The sequence below is a fragment of the Marmota monax genome, unplaced genomic scaffold (assembly GCF_021218885.2).
Source record: "Marmota monax isolate L192 unplaced genomic scaffold, Marmota_monax_Labrador192_F-V1.1 WCK01_AAM20220418_F8-fsc00120, whole genome shotgun sequence".
Taxonomy (NCBI): Eukaryota; Metazoa; Chordata; class Mammalia; order Rodentia; family Sciuridae; genus Marmota; species Marmota monax.
The window spans coordinates 95,843-114,799 of record NW_026694424.1 but is presented as its reverse complement, the minus strand read 5'-3'; the positions used below and the strand labels follow the sequence as shown (position 1 = coordinate 114,799).

Below are 18,957 nucleotides of genomic sequence, written 5' to 3'. Positions count from 1 at the left end.
TACAGACAATATTACTGTGTACAAAATAAGTTCTGCAAGTCTGTTCCCAGTTAGTGTAGAGCAAAGCAAATATTCAGCTTTCTATACAAGAATATTTTCATAAAAATAATGAATGCAGCCCTGGTTGCATTAAAACCTGGTCTTCAAAGCTTCATTCAGCAAAAATTTGTGGAAGTTACTATTTGGGGTGCTAACATAGACCATGTTTTTTTATGAAGCCTGACATAGCAAAGTGCTACCTAGTATTCCCTTGGTAGTGCTCTTATAACTAGGTTAGTGCTCTTTAACTAACTCCAGCTGTGGGGGCGCCTGGTTGCATTTCTATAATATTGTTTCACTTAAATCTGAGATTCAGTAGCTTGGCTTGATCTGACACACTTGTATTCTTAGATCTGGTGATTAAGAGTGCCACAACATATGTGCAGCTCTCGCATACAGAATTTTGCCTCACCTCTGAATTGCCTGCATTTCCACAGTGGCAAAACTAAACACCAAATGAGCATGCTGTTTCCTTCTGGAGATTAAGAAGATAGTTTTGATTCTGAATTTTGTATTTCAAAGCTACTTTGCAGGAAACATCATTGAAACTCTTTTTTTTTTCTTTTCCATTTATTTATTTATTTGAGGGGTACATGGGATTGAACCTAGGGATGCTCTGCCTCTGAGTTACAGCCTTGGCCCTTTTTATTTTATTTTATTTATTTATTTTTATTTTGAGACAGCCTCTAAGTTGCTGAGGCTGGCCTCAAACTTGTAATCCTCCTGCCTCAACCTCCGTGTCATTGGGATCGTACACCTGTACCTCCACACCTGGCTTCAGTAGTACTCTTTAACAACCATCTGTGTTTCACAGCTCTTCCCTCTCCCTGGCACTGTCATGAAAATGTTCCTCTATATTACAAGATGATTGTGGGAGGCTTACAAACATAAAACACAAATATCCCCCATCTAATTAATGTTTTAAGTATATATCATAATTTAAAAACTGTTGAAAAGGATAATTAGCCCTTTAGACAAATGTGGTATCTTTCTAAGGTTGATTTCAGTAAGAAAGCAATTTATATAGAATCCACTGAAGTAGTGCTAATTTGGCTTTCTCTTTCTGTACACGACTGATGTCAAGGAAGCTTTCTACTCTAATCAGAAACATTTCCTCCCAAACACTTAGCATCAGTTGTAACCACCACTTATTTTTTCTTTCTCTGCTGCCTATACTATAAGCCCCCTGAGAGGAGAAACCTTGCCTACTCTGTTACTGTATACATAGCATAATATGAGACTTTGCACATAGTAGGTGTTCAATAAGCAATAACAAGATAACCAGGTGAATGGTAACTCAAGCCACTCTCATTTATGATATTAACTCAAAGTTATCATTAAGTGAGCAAAATGGAAAACTTCAGCTTGGCTTGTCATCTGTTGGTATAAGTAAAACATTTCTGAGTCCCCCTCCTCTCCATTTTTAAGTCCATTTAGAAAAAGCAATATCTATATGTTGTTCTATTTTATATCTATTCAGGGCTGGGCAAAGGCAGAAATTCTGAATTCTCTGAAATTCTCCGGATGCTGTGGTCTTTCCATTTCATTTAACTTCTATCAATGGAGTATTCATTACTCATACCTTCCAACCTGGTGGATATAATCACCTGGCTAATAATTGCAGTGATATTTCATTCAAGGACTACTTTTTTTTTTTTTCAAGGGCTACTTTTTATTCTTTCTCTGTTTCTGTTTTTAAAAGTGTCTATCAATCTGTTTGTTAAATGACTAATAAAAATTCAGAAATAAATGAGGCATTTGGCTCAGTACTGGATAATTAATTGCTTTGACAATTTCAGCCCAAGTCAAAGAAACCTGATTTTGTAATTTGCCTGTAAAGCTGTGTGGTGGGTTAAGATGTGATATACGTTAGGCTATTTAAAATAGTGACATTAAATTGCCAACTCTTTATTGTCCACACAGTCCTCAGTGTGTCCAAGAATGCTGGGTGACAGCCAGTGTTAGACCATATCTTGGCCAACTTCAAAAATCCTAACGTCAAAGAGCTTTTTCAAAATCTAATTATCACTTGATTCAAAACTTACTGTTGAATTTTTAACTTATCAGGGTCTTTCACCAACAGTGTTGGATAGGTATGTATCAGTTAACAATGTCTGAGATGATATTATGGGGGCGGATGACAGGAGTGTTCTATATCCTTTCAATGTGCTTGTGTTCTCTTTGTAGTTTCTCTTAGCTTTTGAATTTCATGGAACTCGACTGAAGCTTAGAATATAGACTATAGATTTATCTCTTTTTTTAAAAAAATATATTTTTTAAATTTATATATATATATATAATTTAAAAATTATATATATATATAAAATTTAAAAATTATATATATATATAATTTAAAAATTATATATATATATAATTTAAAAATTATATATATATATATATATATATATATATATATATATATATATATATATATATATAAAATTGTGGATTGAGCTTGAGCCCAGGGCCTCAAACATACCAGGCTCTAGCACTGAGCTGCACCCCTGCCCTAATTACCTTTTAAATACTGCTATTTGACAAATGAACATGTCTATAAGGAATTTAATTTGAAAATTAAAGAAAGACATGTGTCACCCTAATGTCACCTATTCCAAATATAAGAAGCATGGATTTGTCACTCTTCCTAGTCAGCATTTCCTTGGTCATGATCTTTCTAGGCTCGTGTGTGTGTGTGTGTGTGTGTATGTGTGTGTGTCACATGAGATTGAACCCAGAGGCACTGTAGCCATGGAGCTTTATCCCCAGCCTTTTTTATTTTATTTTAAACTTTTTTTTTTTAGTTGTAGATGGACACAATACCTTTATTTATTTTTATGCGGTGCTGAGGAGCCAACCCAGTGCCTCACACGTGCAAGGCAAGTGCTCTACCACTGAACTGCAACTCTAGCCTAGATTTTTATCTTTTATTTTGAAACAGGATCATACTAAATTGCTGAGGCTGGCCTTGAAATTGTGGTCCTTCCTGTCTCAGCCACCCCAGGAGCTGGGATTGCAGGCATGTGCCACTGCACCCAGCTTCTTTCAGACTTTCAATAGTCATATAAGAGACATAAAATGTGAAATGCTGTATATTCTGCTTCAAACAAGGAGCTACAGTAATGTGGCTATTTTAGTCAATAGCTGCCTTCAACAAAAGATGCTTTTTGTTTTTGTTTTGAAGGTGGTGATGTGTGAAAATATCATTTTACTCATAAAAAATCTTTATAAAACTGAGATTAGGGGAGTCCTTTTGTTTTGAAATGGATCTCAGAATGAAGGAAAATATAATGTCCTTTGGCTTTTTTAAAAGGCATCTTTTAGGATACTTGCTTATTTGAAGTTTGAGGGTCACCAACCATCATAGCTTGATAACCTTGAATCTGACATTTCAGATTGTTAGACCTTAACCTTTCAATTAAAAGCCTTTGTTTCCACAGGCTTAGCCAAGTACTTAAATAAAAGAAGCCGGCAGTGTTGATCACTCAAAGTGACAAGTCCATGCAACTGTTATACTACAAAGCCATCTGACTCTTTGATGCCTCCTTGAACTCAGATTTGTCATCACCCTAACCTCCACACCATCACTCAAAACCTCAAAGTCTTCCCAGTAATGTCTAGACGAAATAGAGTGCTGTAAACCCACCCTAATCCAACCTGACCCACCTTTCAACCTTTCCCCAGCATAACCCCAGGGCCCTGTGTCTTAGCTGGCTTCCATGAATATCCTTTACCCATTGCTCTTAACTCCTCTTTCCCGCATGCATTTTCTGGCTAATGAAATTCAACCTATCTTTGAAGAACCAGCTTAGTTCTCTCTTTTGCTTATATTGTTCTGAAAAGGTTAAGGCATAGGAATTAGAGAATTTAGAGGGTTGCTTAACACCTGTGTTTTAGCTCCTCAAGTCAAACAGGAATGACAATACCTTCCCCAGAGAATCAAATGAGTCTTAGCATCAGGCCTGGTATATAATAAATATTCAATACATTTAAATTTTAAAAATACAATTTTCCTGTTTTCTAAGGAACTTGCTCAATCCATCCCCAACCCTACACTCCCAAATAACCTGACTCTGCTCTTCCCCATGCCCCCTGCCCATAGAATTGATGGTCTTCAGAAAGCCTGACATACATTTATGTTTTTTCTTTTTGCTGGGGTATAAACCTTGTAAGGGAATAGATCTGTATTTTGCTTACAGACATAGCCCAAGCTCTAAAGGAATGCCTGGCACATAGTAGAAATGAAGACTAATAACGTGAACAGTGATAAGGATCACTAGCATTTAGGGACAAACTTTATTTACAATTTCTAAATAGTAATGACTTTAAGCAGGAATCAAATCCCATGTACTCCAAGCAAAAAAAGGACATATTTAAAGGCCTTTTTACTTTTCTAATAGTCATGGCCTCAGAGCAAAATCTAGGGTAGGTAATTATTCACCAACTGTATAGACAGACAAGGCACAGTATGAAATCAGGGACAAACTCTTGAGTTAACAGGGGTGGCAATTATTTTTTTCCCCACAGATGGAGTTTCTTAGATGAGAGTATAAATTGGAATTTAGGTAGGGAATTTCAACACTGGAGAGACTGACTGAGAAAAAGACTGTCCTTATATCCATGTCTGTTCTTAGCCCTAAAAGCGAAATTTTGCTTGTTTTGGAGGGACAAAGAAACCTTTTTGGTGTTATTTCACATGCTGGTTTCCTTGGTGGAACTAATTGTTTACATGTTTCTACAGTTGGTTAGTTAAGGAAGACATCATAGTTAACACAGCATTGGAAGTACTTTCCTGACTTCAGATTTTGCTGCACTCTAAGGTTTCTTTGGGGTGTGGAAGAGTATGATTGGTACTTCTTGAGGATTTGTCTTAACCTCCTTGTCTACAATATTGAGTATTTTTAATAAAGATTGGATTAGGAACTTAATAGGGGCTTTCAAAGACTTGCCTTTGCATAGGGCTATAGAGTTCAGCTAAGGAAACAAATGATCTAATTGCATTCTTTGATGCTAAAATGCCTCCATAATAGGAGTAGCAAATAGCATATGCCACCACGGAGTGAATTTGCTTAATGCTTCCAGAACTGACTCAATTTACTCTTATTTAACAATCATAACAGGGGTCAAAAAGCTACAAATAGAGCCCCTAACTAATCATTTATGCCCATCCATGTTTTCCTTAAGTATTGAATTGTCATTTGCTTAGCAGGTAAAGGATCTTGCACAAGTCACGTAGTGATTCAGAGAATAGAGGAGACTGCTCTGAAAGAACACAAAAGCTAATGAAACATCTTGCTCAAATATTACATTTTTTATGAACCAAGGAAGCTTCCTTTATAGTGACTCACTGATGTTGACATTCCTGTGTAGTCTAAGCAGAAGACTTTTTGTGGTTCAGTACAAATAAGAATGTCTCATAAAGCTCCAACAGGTCCAGTTGAAGCCTGGAAAAGTGGCATTTATTAAAGAACAATTCCTACCCATTCATTTTGCACTAGAACTATATACCAGAGCGGTGCCCACATGATTAGTCATCTAAAATAGGAAATGAAATCTGGTAAGAATGGTGTGTATTCAACATGCCTCTCGAAGGAAGAACCCTCATCCCATGTGCTTGCTCTGGGAGTGTATTTCAGTGGTAAGTCAAATTTTTGACCAATCTCTTCCTCCAAAGTGAAGCCTTAAATGATTCATGTGTCCCTGAGTACAAGGCAGTTTTGTAAAAAATAACCTGATAAAAAGGGCAAATATTCAACCAATACTAGAAATTGCAGTGTAACTTGTAATGTTTTGAGTTAAACCCCTCTGTTAGACAATACAGTATCTATTATTAATGTAAATCAAACTCATATATTATGGCAGGAACAGAGGGTGACCCAGGGTTAGATTTACTTTAAAAAGTACCTGCAGCCAGGGATAATTTTGAAAAACTCATTTTAAAATACACAGATATAGTAGGTCCAATAAATAAATCTCTATAGTCTAGAAAACCAGAAAAACTTAACTTAATATATAAAATTATCCTTTCAAATAAATTAAGCCTTTTGGGAAGTAGAAACTCATGTGACACCACAAGATATGATGATTTGTTTAGTTTATGCATGACCTTTTAAAATACCCAAACTTGAGTTTTCAGGTTAACAATAAAATGTTTATAAGGAATAACGCATTGCATGGATATGAGTTCATATTAAAAGACACTAATTATTTCAATTTCATAGAATGACATCCATATAAAAATATGAGGTCTATTATGTTGGACAAGGAAGGATTAGTGTTTTTCTAGGGTCCCCAAAGTTATTGGTAAATGTCACGTTAGGAGCTTATCTTAAAAACAGAAAAAGCATTAAATGAAATTAACATTTAAGTCTTGGGCCTTTGAAAATGTTGTCTAATGGTATGACCAGGATAGTTTTCTTAAATAATTTTGTTTTTACATAGCTGGTACAAACTTTGTTTTCCTTCTTCAACCCTCAATAGTTATAATACTAGCAGAGGTGCCTCAAGAATCCAATGGAATAGACATATTAGAAAATCTTCAAAGTTGCTCTTTAAAACAAACTTTTTGAAACTCATAGAGATCAAGGTGATACTTGAGGTCTTTCCTTGTGTTCTTACAACCAATAAAGAAGGCCAGTGAGCTGTATATTCATTACCTAAGAAGTATCACTTCTCTGAAAGCCTGCATCTATGCAGTTTACTTTTATTTGCAGAGGTCAGTTAGGCAATTTGTCAAAGATGGTGTAGAAAATGAACTCTCCTCAGGTTTTTTGTTTATTTGTTTGTTTGTTGTTTTGTTTTAGTTATTTTATTAGCAGCATTGTTCAGGATCACAGGGTTGGCTCTGTCTTACAATTTCAGAGTTTCTTGAATTACCCTTCCAAATTTAGAGATTGTACATTTCTGCCAACTTGGCCCATCTTGTACTCTGCAACAGTTTCTTAGAGATTTTTTTTTCCAATAACTTTAAACATGATTTCAACAAAGTTAAGTTAGCCATTTCAGGAAAATATTTTTCACTGTTTGTTCTAAATTTTCAAGACTAAGGTAATAATAATATTTCACCTCATGAAGTTGTATAACACAACCTGACAAGATCTAGGGATTTCCAGTCTGTTCACCTGTCTCGTTTGAACAGGAATCAAGAAGTAAGCAAATGACTTTAATATTCTTATCTCTTCCTGAAGAGTTCTCCTGGCTTTTTAGAAGTATTCTAGAAACTCTTCCTGAGCTTCAGTGTGCTAGAATACAGGTATTAAGGGAAGAATGGGCTGGTTATTGAGTTTCTGATTCTTTGTCAACCTGAAATTCAATAAATAAATGGATAGTCCCTAATTGTTTTTATTTTTAATATATTTTATCTTATTTTATTTTGCTGGGCTGACATAATTCTCCTGTCTCAGCTTCCCAAGTATCTAGTATTATAGGCACACACCACTTTTCCCCATCACCTTTGATACTTTTAAATGTTTTTGTTTTCTTTCATCTTATTTGAAAGTAACCATGCCTGCTCCAAAACAAGTCAGTGAAATCATGAAGAACCATCCTTACAATGATAATTGAGATACTAAGTACACAAGACAGAAGTAAATGATTTAAAAATTGTCATTTAACATTGGAATTAGCAAAGCCACCAATATTCTTGGAGATGAAACTTAAATGTCCTATTGGCTGAAAAATCTTGTCTAACTAGAATAGATTGTATCAGACATGGAGATGTGAGCCAATGGTAAGTTGCTCATGGAAGGTTAAAGCCAACCCTAAGGGTAATTGAACACCAAAACAAAGGGCATATTCTATCAAAAATGCCACCTAAGATCTAGAGATGGCATATAAGAACCAGAAAACCTAAACTGATCTTATGTTTAGTCTATTTAAATCCAAGAATGTTTTTTTTCAGAGTTTTGATGTACATGCAGAAATGCAATAGAACCTAAGTCCTAAGTCCCACCTGTATGTACATGTTTACTATAGACATCCCAGTTTGACGGTTCTGTGCTGATGTTACAGGGCAGCTGGATTCTCCTTCCTTTAAACTCTTCAAAAGTCAGCACGTCTCTGAAATTTGAGTTGCATAAAGGTACAGCAACACTCAAGGAAAGCCTTTGAGGATTATATAAATGTGGGGCTCTGCCTGGAAAGGGAAACCACTTTGGAATTTTATATAATTCAGCCACACTATTAAAGAAGAAACCAAATATCAGGCAGTATTTCTTGCACTGGTTTTTGCAAGAGGAAAAGTTTAAGATTACCTGCCTGCTTTTTAACATGCCCTGGTGTGGTATATATCATAAAATAATGCTACTAGTGTACAGCTTAATGTTTAAAACACAGATGCTTTTAAGTAACAGGCTTTCTTAAACTCTTCTAATATCTTTCATATTGACTGCTGTAATGATACTTGAGAATAAAGTGGAACATGTTGAACTCTCAGGATTGGTTGCATACACATCATAGGTGAAGTCAAGAGGGACTCAGATGAATGAACAACTGTATTTTGAGATCCATATGCTAAATACACAGCACATCCATGTGGACTTAGATCAGGATTTCATATGGCAACAAAAAGCAGAACTTGGATATTCTAGGAATCAAATTACTACCATTTTTATATGCTTTCATTTAAAAACTACCTTGAAACTAGGAAAAGGACTTTGTTTTGGTAGATGTATCTAACCTAACTTAGGAAGGATAGCCTTAAAAACAAATACTTGCTGGTCAATTTGTATAACTGTATGAAGAGAAGGCATGAGGGATTGTTGGAAAAGGTATAAATAATGTCGGACTGTTGGCTTAGTAATCAAGTGGATCCATGACTAACAAAGTGTTTTTCCCCTGCAAGGATTAAACATAATATCCATTGTACATTTAGATAATAAATATAAAGTAAAGCTCATGAGTTTACTGGTTTTTGTATCTATTCCACAATGGTCATCCTTGAATCGCTGCCCCAACGACACTGTAATAAAAATATTCTGGAGGCTTCTCTGTCAGTAGTTTAATCTGTTTTAAATATTAAAAACTCTAAAATTTTTCATGTTAGTTGTTCATTTTTTAGGACATTTTCTTCCCTTGGATCTAGGGTGAAAGGGAAAGATCATGAAACATAACATTATACTTTATCATCTAATAATACAGAATATAGTTTTTAATTTTTAAAATTAATTTGTCCCATTCACCTATTCTAGTTATCTGTGAGTCTTTTTGCTTTTTAAATCTCCCTTCCCTTTTCTCTTCCCCTTTATTCCAGGTTACTCCATTTTAAACTTAGACATACAAACTCTGGAGGGAACCCTTCTGCCAGCGTCACGGTGGCATGGTGTCTCCAGCATTATCATAGCCACTTAGTAGGTAGCTGACTGAGCTTCTGCTAAAAACCTGGTGAATTTCATCCACTGAAGAAAGAATTAAGGTGACAAAGGCAGGTGTTGCTCATGGTTGGCCCTGTGGGTAATGTCTCAGGGTGTGATGGGAGGTGGGAGGAAGAGTTTGGCAGAGATCCATCATGTCCCCATAGGCCCTCGGGTCAAGCAGGACTTTTAGTGTGCTCACACATGCCACCCACTAGTCAGTGTACCAGGCTGAAAGTGCCCAGGTATCTTCTTGTCTGGATTAAGTGAGAGCCCTGACATTTGAGTTCAGTCTTCAGTAGTTTATAAACTGCTCATCTTGTACCCATAAGGGCTCTCCCCACCCACCACACCTCCTGTTAGATGACTTCAGTCCATTGGCCATTTCCCAGAAATGCTTTGCCTCACTATACAAACTTGTTCACCATGTTCCCAGCCACATATGAGGTCTAAAGCCCAAAGAATATGGGGCAGGGAAGCTTTTGCCAAGTCCATCTCACCCTTCAAAAGCCATATTATCATTTCTTTTAGAATAATGTGTTCCTAATAGTATTTCCTCAGAATTAATGGGAATCACTCATTGTCCTGTTCCATAAATGAGTTGGTATCTGTCTTAATAGAAAAAGAAGGAGCTAATGAGATGTTCGGCTCAAGATGGTACATAACATGACCTTGGGTTCAATGATAAATTCATTACCCTGACAATCTCTCTTCCTTCAAAAGAGACAATAGCATATAAAGGAACAAATACCAGATCATGAAGGAAGTCAATGCCTCATAATCTTGAAGTGCGAAGGTCTGGTAAAGCTGTGTTGGAGTATACTCTACACTAGAGCAGAAACCCCATTATCCTTTCCATCCCAATTGTCCTATCCAGCTCAGCTGAGATATGCAGAGAGAATGTACCATAGCCTAGTTGAGCCATGTCCAGATAGTGCCTAATGTGAGGGTAACCCTGACAGAGCATAGCCCCAGTGATCTATACCAGCAATATAAAGCAACGAAAGAAGAGTGATTGTTTGAACCTCTGCAGTTCCCATAAGCCAAAACTTCAATGTTGTCACTTCCTTCTCTTTGTAGAAGTGAGTTAAAGGAGAAAGTTGGATTCCAGTTTTCCTATTCTGTTACAGGATCTCATACTTGAGAACTTGGGTGGAATTTAATTTCTTCTCCCACAATGAGTGGTTGGGATATCCAAGAAAAGATGAGTGTACTTTCTACTGTCAATTCAACCATAAGCTCAGGTGTCCATGCCCACATATTGGAAGACCCCAGGGATATGCCAACACTTACCCTCCCCTCTTTCTTAGAACCTCAGAGAATATAAAAAGGGATTCTAGAATCAACCCCAGCTTTTATTCATTTAAGTGTATTAACTTATACTCAGCTCTGCTAGGAAGTGAGAGCCTATTCTGATTAGAAAAACTATACTACCTTTTTCCATTCAAGAGGAATTAAGCATGCAACAAGAGTCTTTTACTCAAAAAAAAAAATGAGTGAAATAAAATTGGAGAACTAATCATAAACTTAATTCTTCAGTTCAACTTGTGAACATTGGCCAGATATTCCCAGTGAGTGGGTGTACTGCCTAATCTAGAGATAGACCCTGATGTGGGTGCCTAAAGCCTCTAAAATTCAGCTCCTTCTGAACACTCATCATGATAATGACTATTCTTTAAGTTCTATTAAGAGATATTCTTAATTTTAAAAAGGTCATAATGAGTCAAAGATATTGAAAGTTGCCAATTCCAGAACTTAGACTTTCTATCATCCTGGGTGGGGGTCTAAATACTGAATAATAGAGAATGTACCGAAATAAATTTAAATTCTCTGATCTGAGATTTATATCTCAGACCTAACTAAAGCAGCTAAACCAATGGGCCACTTTAACCAACTATGCTACCCAGACAAAAAATAATCTAATCTAATGACATATGGTTAGACCATGTAAAATCCCTCTTCTGTTTTGGTTCAGTAAACACTTGTGAAATACCATGTTCAAAATACTTTGCTAAGCTGTCTTTTGTTTCAGCTACTAAATGGAGGGCATTTTTCTTTCTTTCTTTCTTCTTCTTCTGTGTGTGTGTGTGTGTGTGTGTGTGTGTGTGTGTGTGGTGTACTAGGGATTAAACCCAAGGCTTCATGCAAAAACTATGAATGAACTACATTATCAGACCTGAGGTATTCGGTCTCCATATATTGGGCTTTGTGCAGTCTGCTTAAACATAGTTTTAAAAACTAACATATATAATATCCAAGAATAGAACAGGAGAGTCTCATTCTAAGATGTAGATGTTTCCTGGTAACAAATATTTCCTGGTACTAAATCTACTATTTAATAATTAGACAAGTCATACACTTTTTCTAACCCTCAGTTTCTTAATCTTTTCTTTCCTAATATTAATTAATTTATTTATTTGCTATGCTAGGCATTGAACCAGGATCTTGTGCTTTCTAGGTAAGAGTTCTACCACTGAGCTACCCACCCCTCAACCCTCCTAATCTTTTGACTACATTATTCCCTAGATTTCTTTCAACTCAATAATTGTCTGACCCACTTGGTATTTCCTTAAGGGAGCAAAGAGTTGTTATAGATCATGAGAGTTTAAACTTGTCAGTATAAAGGAATCACATGGAAATATTTAAAATATATGATGTTTCTTTCCCCAGAAATTCTGATTTAATTAGTCTGGGTGTGCATGGACTTCAGTGTTTTAATAAATCCCAGTAAAAGTTTCTTGGGTGAGCTAAAGTCTCATTGACAATGATGTAGACATGGGTTTAACTTAAGATCCATTAGAAATCTCCTCTGAGAGGTAACTTAAGAGAAGATTGTGTTCCCAAAGTTCTGTTCCCATCAGGACCTACATTCTGTAGGCACTGAACACAGAATTGGGAAGAAGGTGATTCTCACTTTGGCAAACCCTCTCACTTTTTCAACTGGATAAATCAACGAAGTCCTACTCCTCCCTGTGTTTCTACTTAATAGCCATGTATTCATTGTTTCTTGTTCTGAAAGTGTTTAAACACCTGAAGTGGAAAAGCTATGTTGGATGCAGTGCAGCTTCCATGGAACACACGCCCAGCTTCCATGAAACCTACCTGTGGTTCAACCAGAGCAGCCATTTATCAAGCACTTCCTACATGAGGCATGGGAGTCCCTATTTAAGTTCCTGTTGGTTTTTCTTAACAGCTCAGCAAGCTATATTTCCACTTAGAAGATGAAAAAATAAACTTTGAGTGAGTCACCTCAAGCCACAGAGCTGGACAATAGTGAGTCCTGGGCAGATGGGACTCCCAAGCTTCTTAGCTGCTATTCTATCTCACAATTTCCCTAAATTAGCCATCTGAGGAACTCAACTCTGGTTTGACTTAGTTCTAAAAATAGGCAAAAACTTTGGTTCAGTGTTTTAAATGATAAATCTTGCAGGGTGTACTCCAAGAGTTAAAAACAATGATATGTACTTACTGTAAATTCATAACCATGTATAACTGATTGACACAAGCATGCCCTATTACTGAGGCCCCTGTTACTGAGCAGTGTCAGCACTTACAATAATATACTCCAATGGCTCCTTTTCAGCATTTCCCAGCTTAATAGCCTGCAGAAATCTTATTTCTGCTCAATTTTGCCTTTGCAGGATAGAATACCTACCTTCCTAAACATTTAGGAATCCAAATGGTTAAGGGAAGAAGGCTTTGCAGAAAGGGTCAGAAACAGCCAAACTTTGCTACCCCATTTTAAGCAATGTGTCTTGTTGTCAAAAGATTACTGCAAAGATAGTGGTGAAGGCTGTTTGCTGCCCTCTTGGACCTGAGGTCTGTCTTAGAGGTTAATATTTCACACATCCTATTCAGCATTCAACTAAGGCAGACATAATGTTCCAAAGAACAAGAAAACATGTCCTCTGTCCTGTACAAAGTACTGGGTGCCCTAAGTAAAGATATTTATGTGGCTTTGTTCTTGTGTCTCCTTAATTTCCTCCCCTCTGTCATTTTATGTGATTCCTTCTGAAAATTTAACTGGCATGTTAAAGTCAATGAGATTTTTGAGTTTTTGAAAATACAGGTTAAAACTAGTGGAATAAGGGGGGAAAAGGACAAGAAAAACATATAATAGAAAAGGGAGCACAGATTATACTCAGTTTTGAACTTGTCAGCTTATTAGGGATGTATGTTTTGTTGCTGCATCCATTTCATTGTTTATAAAATAGGGACACTGTTTGATAGCGCTTTCAGGATAAATGTTGTAAATGCTTGGTATACAGTTGTCCTTCTGTATTTATAGGAGATTGGTTCTAGGACCCTCCTTGTATAATAAAATCCTTGGATGCTTAAGTCAATTCTCTAAAAACAGGATAGTATTTGCATATAGCCCATGCAATCTTCCTTTATATATTAAATTGTCTCTGGAGTATTTATTATACCTAATACAATGTAAATGCTATATAAATATTTGTTAGAGTGCATTGTTGAGGGAATAATAATTTTAAAAAGTGTCTGTACATGTTCAGTACAGATGCCATGTTTTCCTAAATATTTTTACTCTGCAATTTTTGAACCCAAAGATGGAAACCAGAAGATATGGAGGCTGACAGTATTAGGTGTTTATTCCATTCCTCTAAACTTTAAAAACAGATGCAACCATCTGTGGAATGGCTTCTATTAAGTTGTTAACTTAAATTATCCTTTTATCAGCATTTTGAGACCAACTAAGCCAGTTCCTGCCTGCTCCATATAATTAAGATAGAAGGAATGCTTGGGGGTGGGGGACTGACAAACTTGTGTTATGATATTGTTTCGGAACCCTGGAATTATTCAAGTAGTACCATTGCTGATAGCAGTACAGTCGCACTGGTGAGAAGGATGAGCAGATAGAAAAAGATGTCAGCCAAATTTGTTCCTACAACGTCCAAGTTGACCATAGTCCACCATTCTAGCTTTTCTAGGGTGCAAATACTAAATATTTTCCATGAATCACTTTAAGAGCTAAACAAACCTTAGCTGGCTTTTTATTAGTGCAAAGGACATAGACATTCCAAGATGACTCACACAGTCTTCTGGTATACATCTCCCAGAGCCTTCTCAGAAACCAAGGAAGATGTTGCAAGCTCCAAAATCTCTTCTGGTCATCTGACTCTGTCATGGAAGGGGGAAATCCCCACATTTTTTTAGGGAAGTTTGAACTAAGTCCAAAATCTAACTTAGGTAGCGTCACTCAAATGGAAGCTAAGTTTATTGATTTAGTAAAGTTTCATTTAGAGCTTTCTATTTTATTTTGAAGACTTAAGAAGGAGTCAAGGATATAGAATAACTTTAGAGTCCCATTTGTTTCTAGATGTGTCATCCTTCTTCTCTTTTTCATCTTATAATGAAGGGAAACAGCCTGTCTTGGAGAGCTAGAATAACAAACCAGCTCTGTTTAGATGGAGGACTATTCATGTGACTCTGTATATGTTTTTGAGCTTTGCTTGGTAATCCCTGTCTCATGATGACTCCCTTCTGTGTGGTTCCTGACTGATTTTGTGCTCCTTGATCAGAAAGGCCTGGGCTTCAACCCAACAAATGAAAGATTGTATACTTCCTCCTTGTCCTACACTCACTCGTTCCCCTTTATGAGAAATTTCTTATCATACTCCAGCTTTAAAACAAAGTGTAATTTAACCTAATCTAGATACTTTCTGCAACACTTCCTTAGTTTGAGAAAGTAATCGAAGGAAATTATTAGGACATACTTTGGCCCTCAGATCCCTTTTGCAGGCCTGATCCCTTTCCAAAAATCAGTTCATTATAAATCTTCTAAAGGTTTTATAGGCACAAGTGATAACTCTATAATACTGTTGGAAGGATTTTGCATTCGAATTTTAAATTTAGGTTGATTGTTCTTCCCAAAGGGATCTAAGTCTATAAGCTAGACTTCTTCCACCTACGGCATGTCAGATGGTATTGGAGTTGGTATCTGGAATACCCCCCAAGGGCTCAGGTGTTGTAGGCTTGGTTCCCAGCTGGTGGCACTATTGAGAGGTGGTGGAAACTTCTGGAGATGGGGCCTAGTTGAAGGAAGTAGGTCAGTGGGGGTGTGTCCTTGAAGAGTACTTATTGTCCTCAGCCCCTTCTTCTCTTCTCTCTGCTTTCCTCCAGCCATGAGGTGAGCAGTTCTTCCTCTACCACATGCTCACCACCATGATGTTCTGTCTCACCACAGGAATCAGTGATGGAGCCAAATGGACTGAAACCACTGAAACTGTGAGCCAAACTAAACTTTTCCTCCTTTAAGTTGTTTTTCAAAGGTAGTTTGTCACGGTGATGGAAAGCTAACTAACAGATGATAAGGAAGGCCTCTTGGGAGAAGGTGAACATTTATCCCTCCAATATATGCATGACTAGATGCATACTTGTTGAAATCATTCAATATTTTGAACGTTTTTCTTTTAGAAAGGAGTTCATCTTTGAGTCTCAGAGCATGTGGGCAGTCTACCTTCTGATGATTGTAGGGAGAGATACACTTTCAACTGCATGGCTTACAATGAAGATTTACACTTGGTAATTGCAACTCGAAATACACATCCATTTTCTTCAGGGAATTTCTGCCAAAGAAAGTTTTTCTCTCTTTTTTTTCCCCCTTGTCCTTGGAATTGTTCATTGCCAAATAAGTAAAAGATACAGTCAAGGGAAAAAAATACTAAAACAATTTCAAAACTGTGAAAGCTATATGGAAGTATCTGAAAAGAGAAGTTCTTGCTGTATAAACCTATAGTAGGATGGCACCTCTTACTTTTTAAACCCTTTCTTTTGGACCAGTCTGCCAACACTATATTTGATACCTGTCTTGAGTTATGTGGCTGTTATGTCTTATATTACTTTTATGAATAAACCCATGTGATGCCATTCCCTCCCCATGTCTGTCAAAGTGCTTTGTGGCACTTCTCAAATTCCTTTAATTCCATATGCTTCCCCCCGTGATGTCTTTTCTTGTCAGAATTAATTTCCTACAAGGAAGTATGATATCAGGCTTCCAAGATGAAGCCTTAGGACCAGACTGAAGTATGATATCAGGCTTCCAGCCTTAGGACCAGATTACTTTTTCAGCCAATGATTCCACACAGTTCTTAGCCATCTTGCCTCTGCTGCCCACGAGTGCTTTGTTGAATTCTCCATAATGCTGACTTGAGCAAGATAGACTTGAAGGGATTGCTACACAAATGCTCCTAGTTTATCGCAAAAAGAAAGAACAGGATATAGCCCTGAAATCCCCCAAACAATGTAGTTTTTTAAAAGCATACAAGGAAGGGCTGCAGATGTAGCTCAGTTCAGACCCCATATATGTGTGAGTGTGTGTGTGTGTGTGTGTGTGTGAGAGAGAGAGAGAGAGAGAGAGAGAGAGAGAGGCAGGTGGGGGGAGAGGGAAGTATTCTTAAATTACACACTTGGATCCATAATATTTAGATTACCCTGAAGAATAGTTCTTCAACTATAAAATCAAAACAGATTAATTTTAGCATTGTATCAGAGTCCAGTCCACACCAGCTATTTTAAAGTATCTTAGTGTTAAGTATTAACCAGGTGTGAAATTGTCACCTGAATGACTGAGAAGGTAAAGGGGGAGCATAAAATCATCACTGGATAAGCAGAATACAAAAGATAACCACCACCCTAAGGGCTAGAGACCAAAAGGAAGATGCTGGAATCATCAAAGCTTATAAACTTGGAAGACAGGTTCTCCTTGGCCTGCTACTAAGAGAAGTGGTGCTACTCAGCTACAGCTGGAGTCCCTGTGTTCTGAAGACCTGGAATGCTGGTGCTGGAAAGAGAGCAACAGAGGACTGATGCTTGTGTGTCCAAGGAGACCACTGTGAGGCTAGTTCTGCAAGTCTAGGAAATGCTGAAAACTGTATTCAGCCACTGCTATAGGAAGAAACTTGCTGCTAGGGTGAAGAACCTCTGTGAGAATCAAGAATCACACTCACAGGAGCTTTGGGCCATGAGGAGAAATCCACCTGATGCAAATGGAAATGTGTGGGTCCCTTGTCCAGCTTGGCAGTCTCTTTCTAGCATCCCTTGTTGGCACAGCTCACATGCAGCCAAATGGCAAAGGAAAAATGTTTGCAGAGTCCCAGGTCCAGCCTCGCAAAGCAAGGTACAGGAGGGTGATTCTGAAGCTAAGCCAACTTAATAACTGGCATAGACCACCCCTTCGGCTATTCAGCATCCATGACAAGTCTCAGTCCTTAGAAGACATATACATTTGAAAACGTACACATTTGAACCACTCCTTCTGCACCAAAGCAAGTGTTTCCATCTAACAGTCTGAAACTATCCTTCATTCAAAGAAAGATATTCTCACCCTGTCCCCAAACCAGGAAGCTACATTAAAAAATTGTACCTTTGGGCTACATTAAACATTTTTAGAATTTAGTCATAGTCCTATCTGAATAATCTGCCACCTAAAGACAAAACCTTATATTAAAAAGGAAAGATAAGAAATAAGTAATGCATACATGTTTATATAAATATCAAGCAAGCAAGAAAATATGCATGCCTGCAACCATCCTTATTACCATTCACACAAATGGCTTCTGTATGCCAGACTTTGAGAAATGAGTCTCCTGCATTCAAGAAGATGACAGTTCAAGGGTAGACAAACTGGTAGACAGACTTGTATGAAAATAAGGTGATGGTCATGTGTGTGTAGAGGGAAGGGGGGAAACTTAAGGGCTAGGTCTTATCTATTGTCCTTAGGGACAAATAAATAACAGGGGAGGAGGGACAGATGTTGGGTAAGGGGCATCTCAGCAAATTCAAGTCAAAACCATAAACCATTCTAAAGAAATGAGAAACTTGAGGTAGGTATACAGGAGTGAAAAAAAATGAAGGTGAAGCAAAATATTTAAGAGCCTTAAATAAAAAATGAAAAAGTCAAATCTTTGTCCTAAATTCAAGGGAGAGCTACTACAGAATTGAGTGGAAAGCTTTCAAGTTTATTCTAATATTTAGAGAAACTTAATTCTAAAAAAAAAAAAAAAAAAAAAAAATCCATGTCATCTTAATTGACCAAACATAAAAGCGAAGAGTAGGGGGGAAATAGCCTCATTTATAGGTGTAGCCTCATTTCTAATGTATGCTAAAGTATACCCTCAAAAGTACTGAAAGCAAATTAGTTGGATTTGGTCAGGAGACACATCAGCAACTATAGTTGAACCCTAGAGGAAAGTTGAGATAAGGAATCCTTGAAGAGATGGGAATAGGAAAAGGCAGAGAGTGCAAGGTCATCAGTTATAGATTTTTAATTCCAAAACAGATTACGAGATGATAATCAGAGGTGCTACTAGGTCTCACTGAAGTATACCCCTTATTTCTAAGATGAGATCTGAGAAATGTGTTAAAGTGAGGACTCACTGGGGAGAAGAGAAGATGAAGACTGTTGTGTCTCATTAGATCAGAACTTAATCTCACTTTCTGACATGGTTAACATGGGCAAATATCCACGTTCTTGGGGGGGAAAATCTCTGAATTAAGAAAATGATTATTGGCCCGAAATTTGAAGGATATAGGTATGTCCAGGGGATTTATT

The 18,957-nt window shown here is 37.2% G+C and overlaps 1 protein-coding gene across 8 annotated transcripts in view; it reads left to right on the top strand.

Moving 5' to 3' along the window:
- Dab2 (DAB adaptor protein 2) overlaps positions 1-18,957 on the top strand; it is a 52,269-nt gene that overhangs the window by 9,119 nt on the left and 24,193 nt on the right. For 4 of the 8 annotated variants that reach the window (XM_058570729.1, XM_058570723.1, XM_058570728.1 and 1 more), the window contains exon 1: positions 15,528-15,632. The exons of 1 other annotated variant lie outside the window; for it this stretch is intronic. In XM_058570729.1, coding sequence (XP_058426712.1) covers positions 15,558-15,632 — 75 coding nt within the window. In that variant the 5' untranslated portion in view covers positions 15,528-15,557. Of the gene's footprint in view, positions 1-5,655; positions 5,675-9,286; positions 9,458-15,527; positions 15,633-18,957 lie in introns of those variants that run through there. 3 more of the 8 variants (XM_058570726.1, XM_058570727.1, XM_058570725.1) reach the window with 3 other exon arrangements.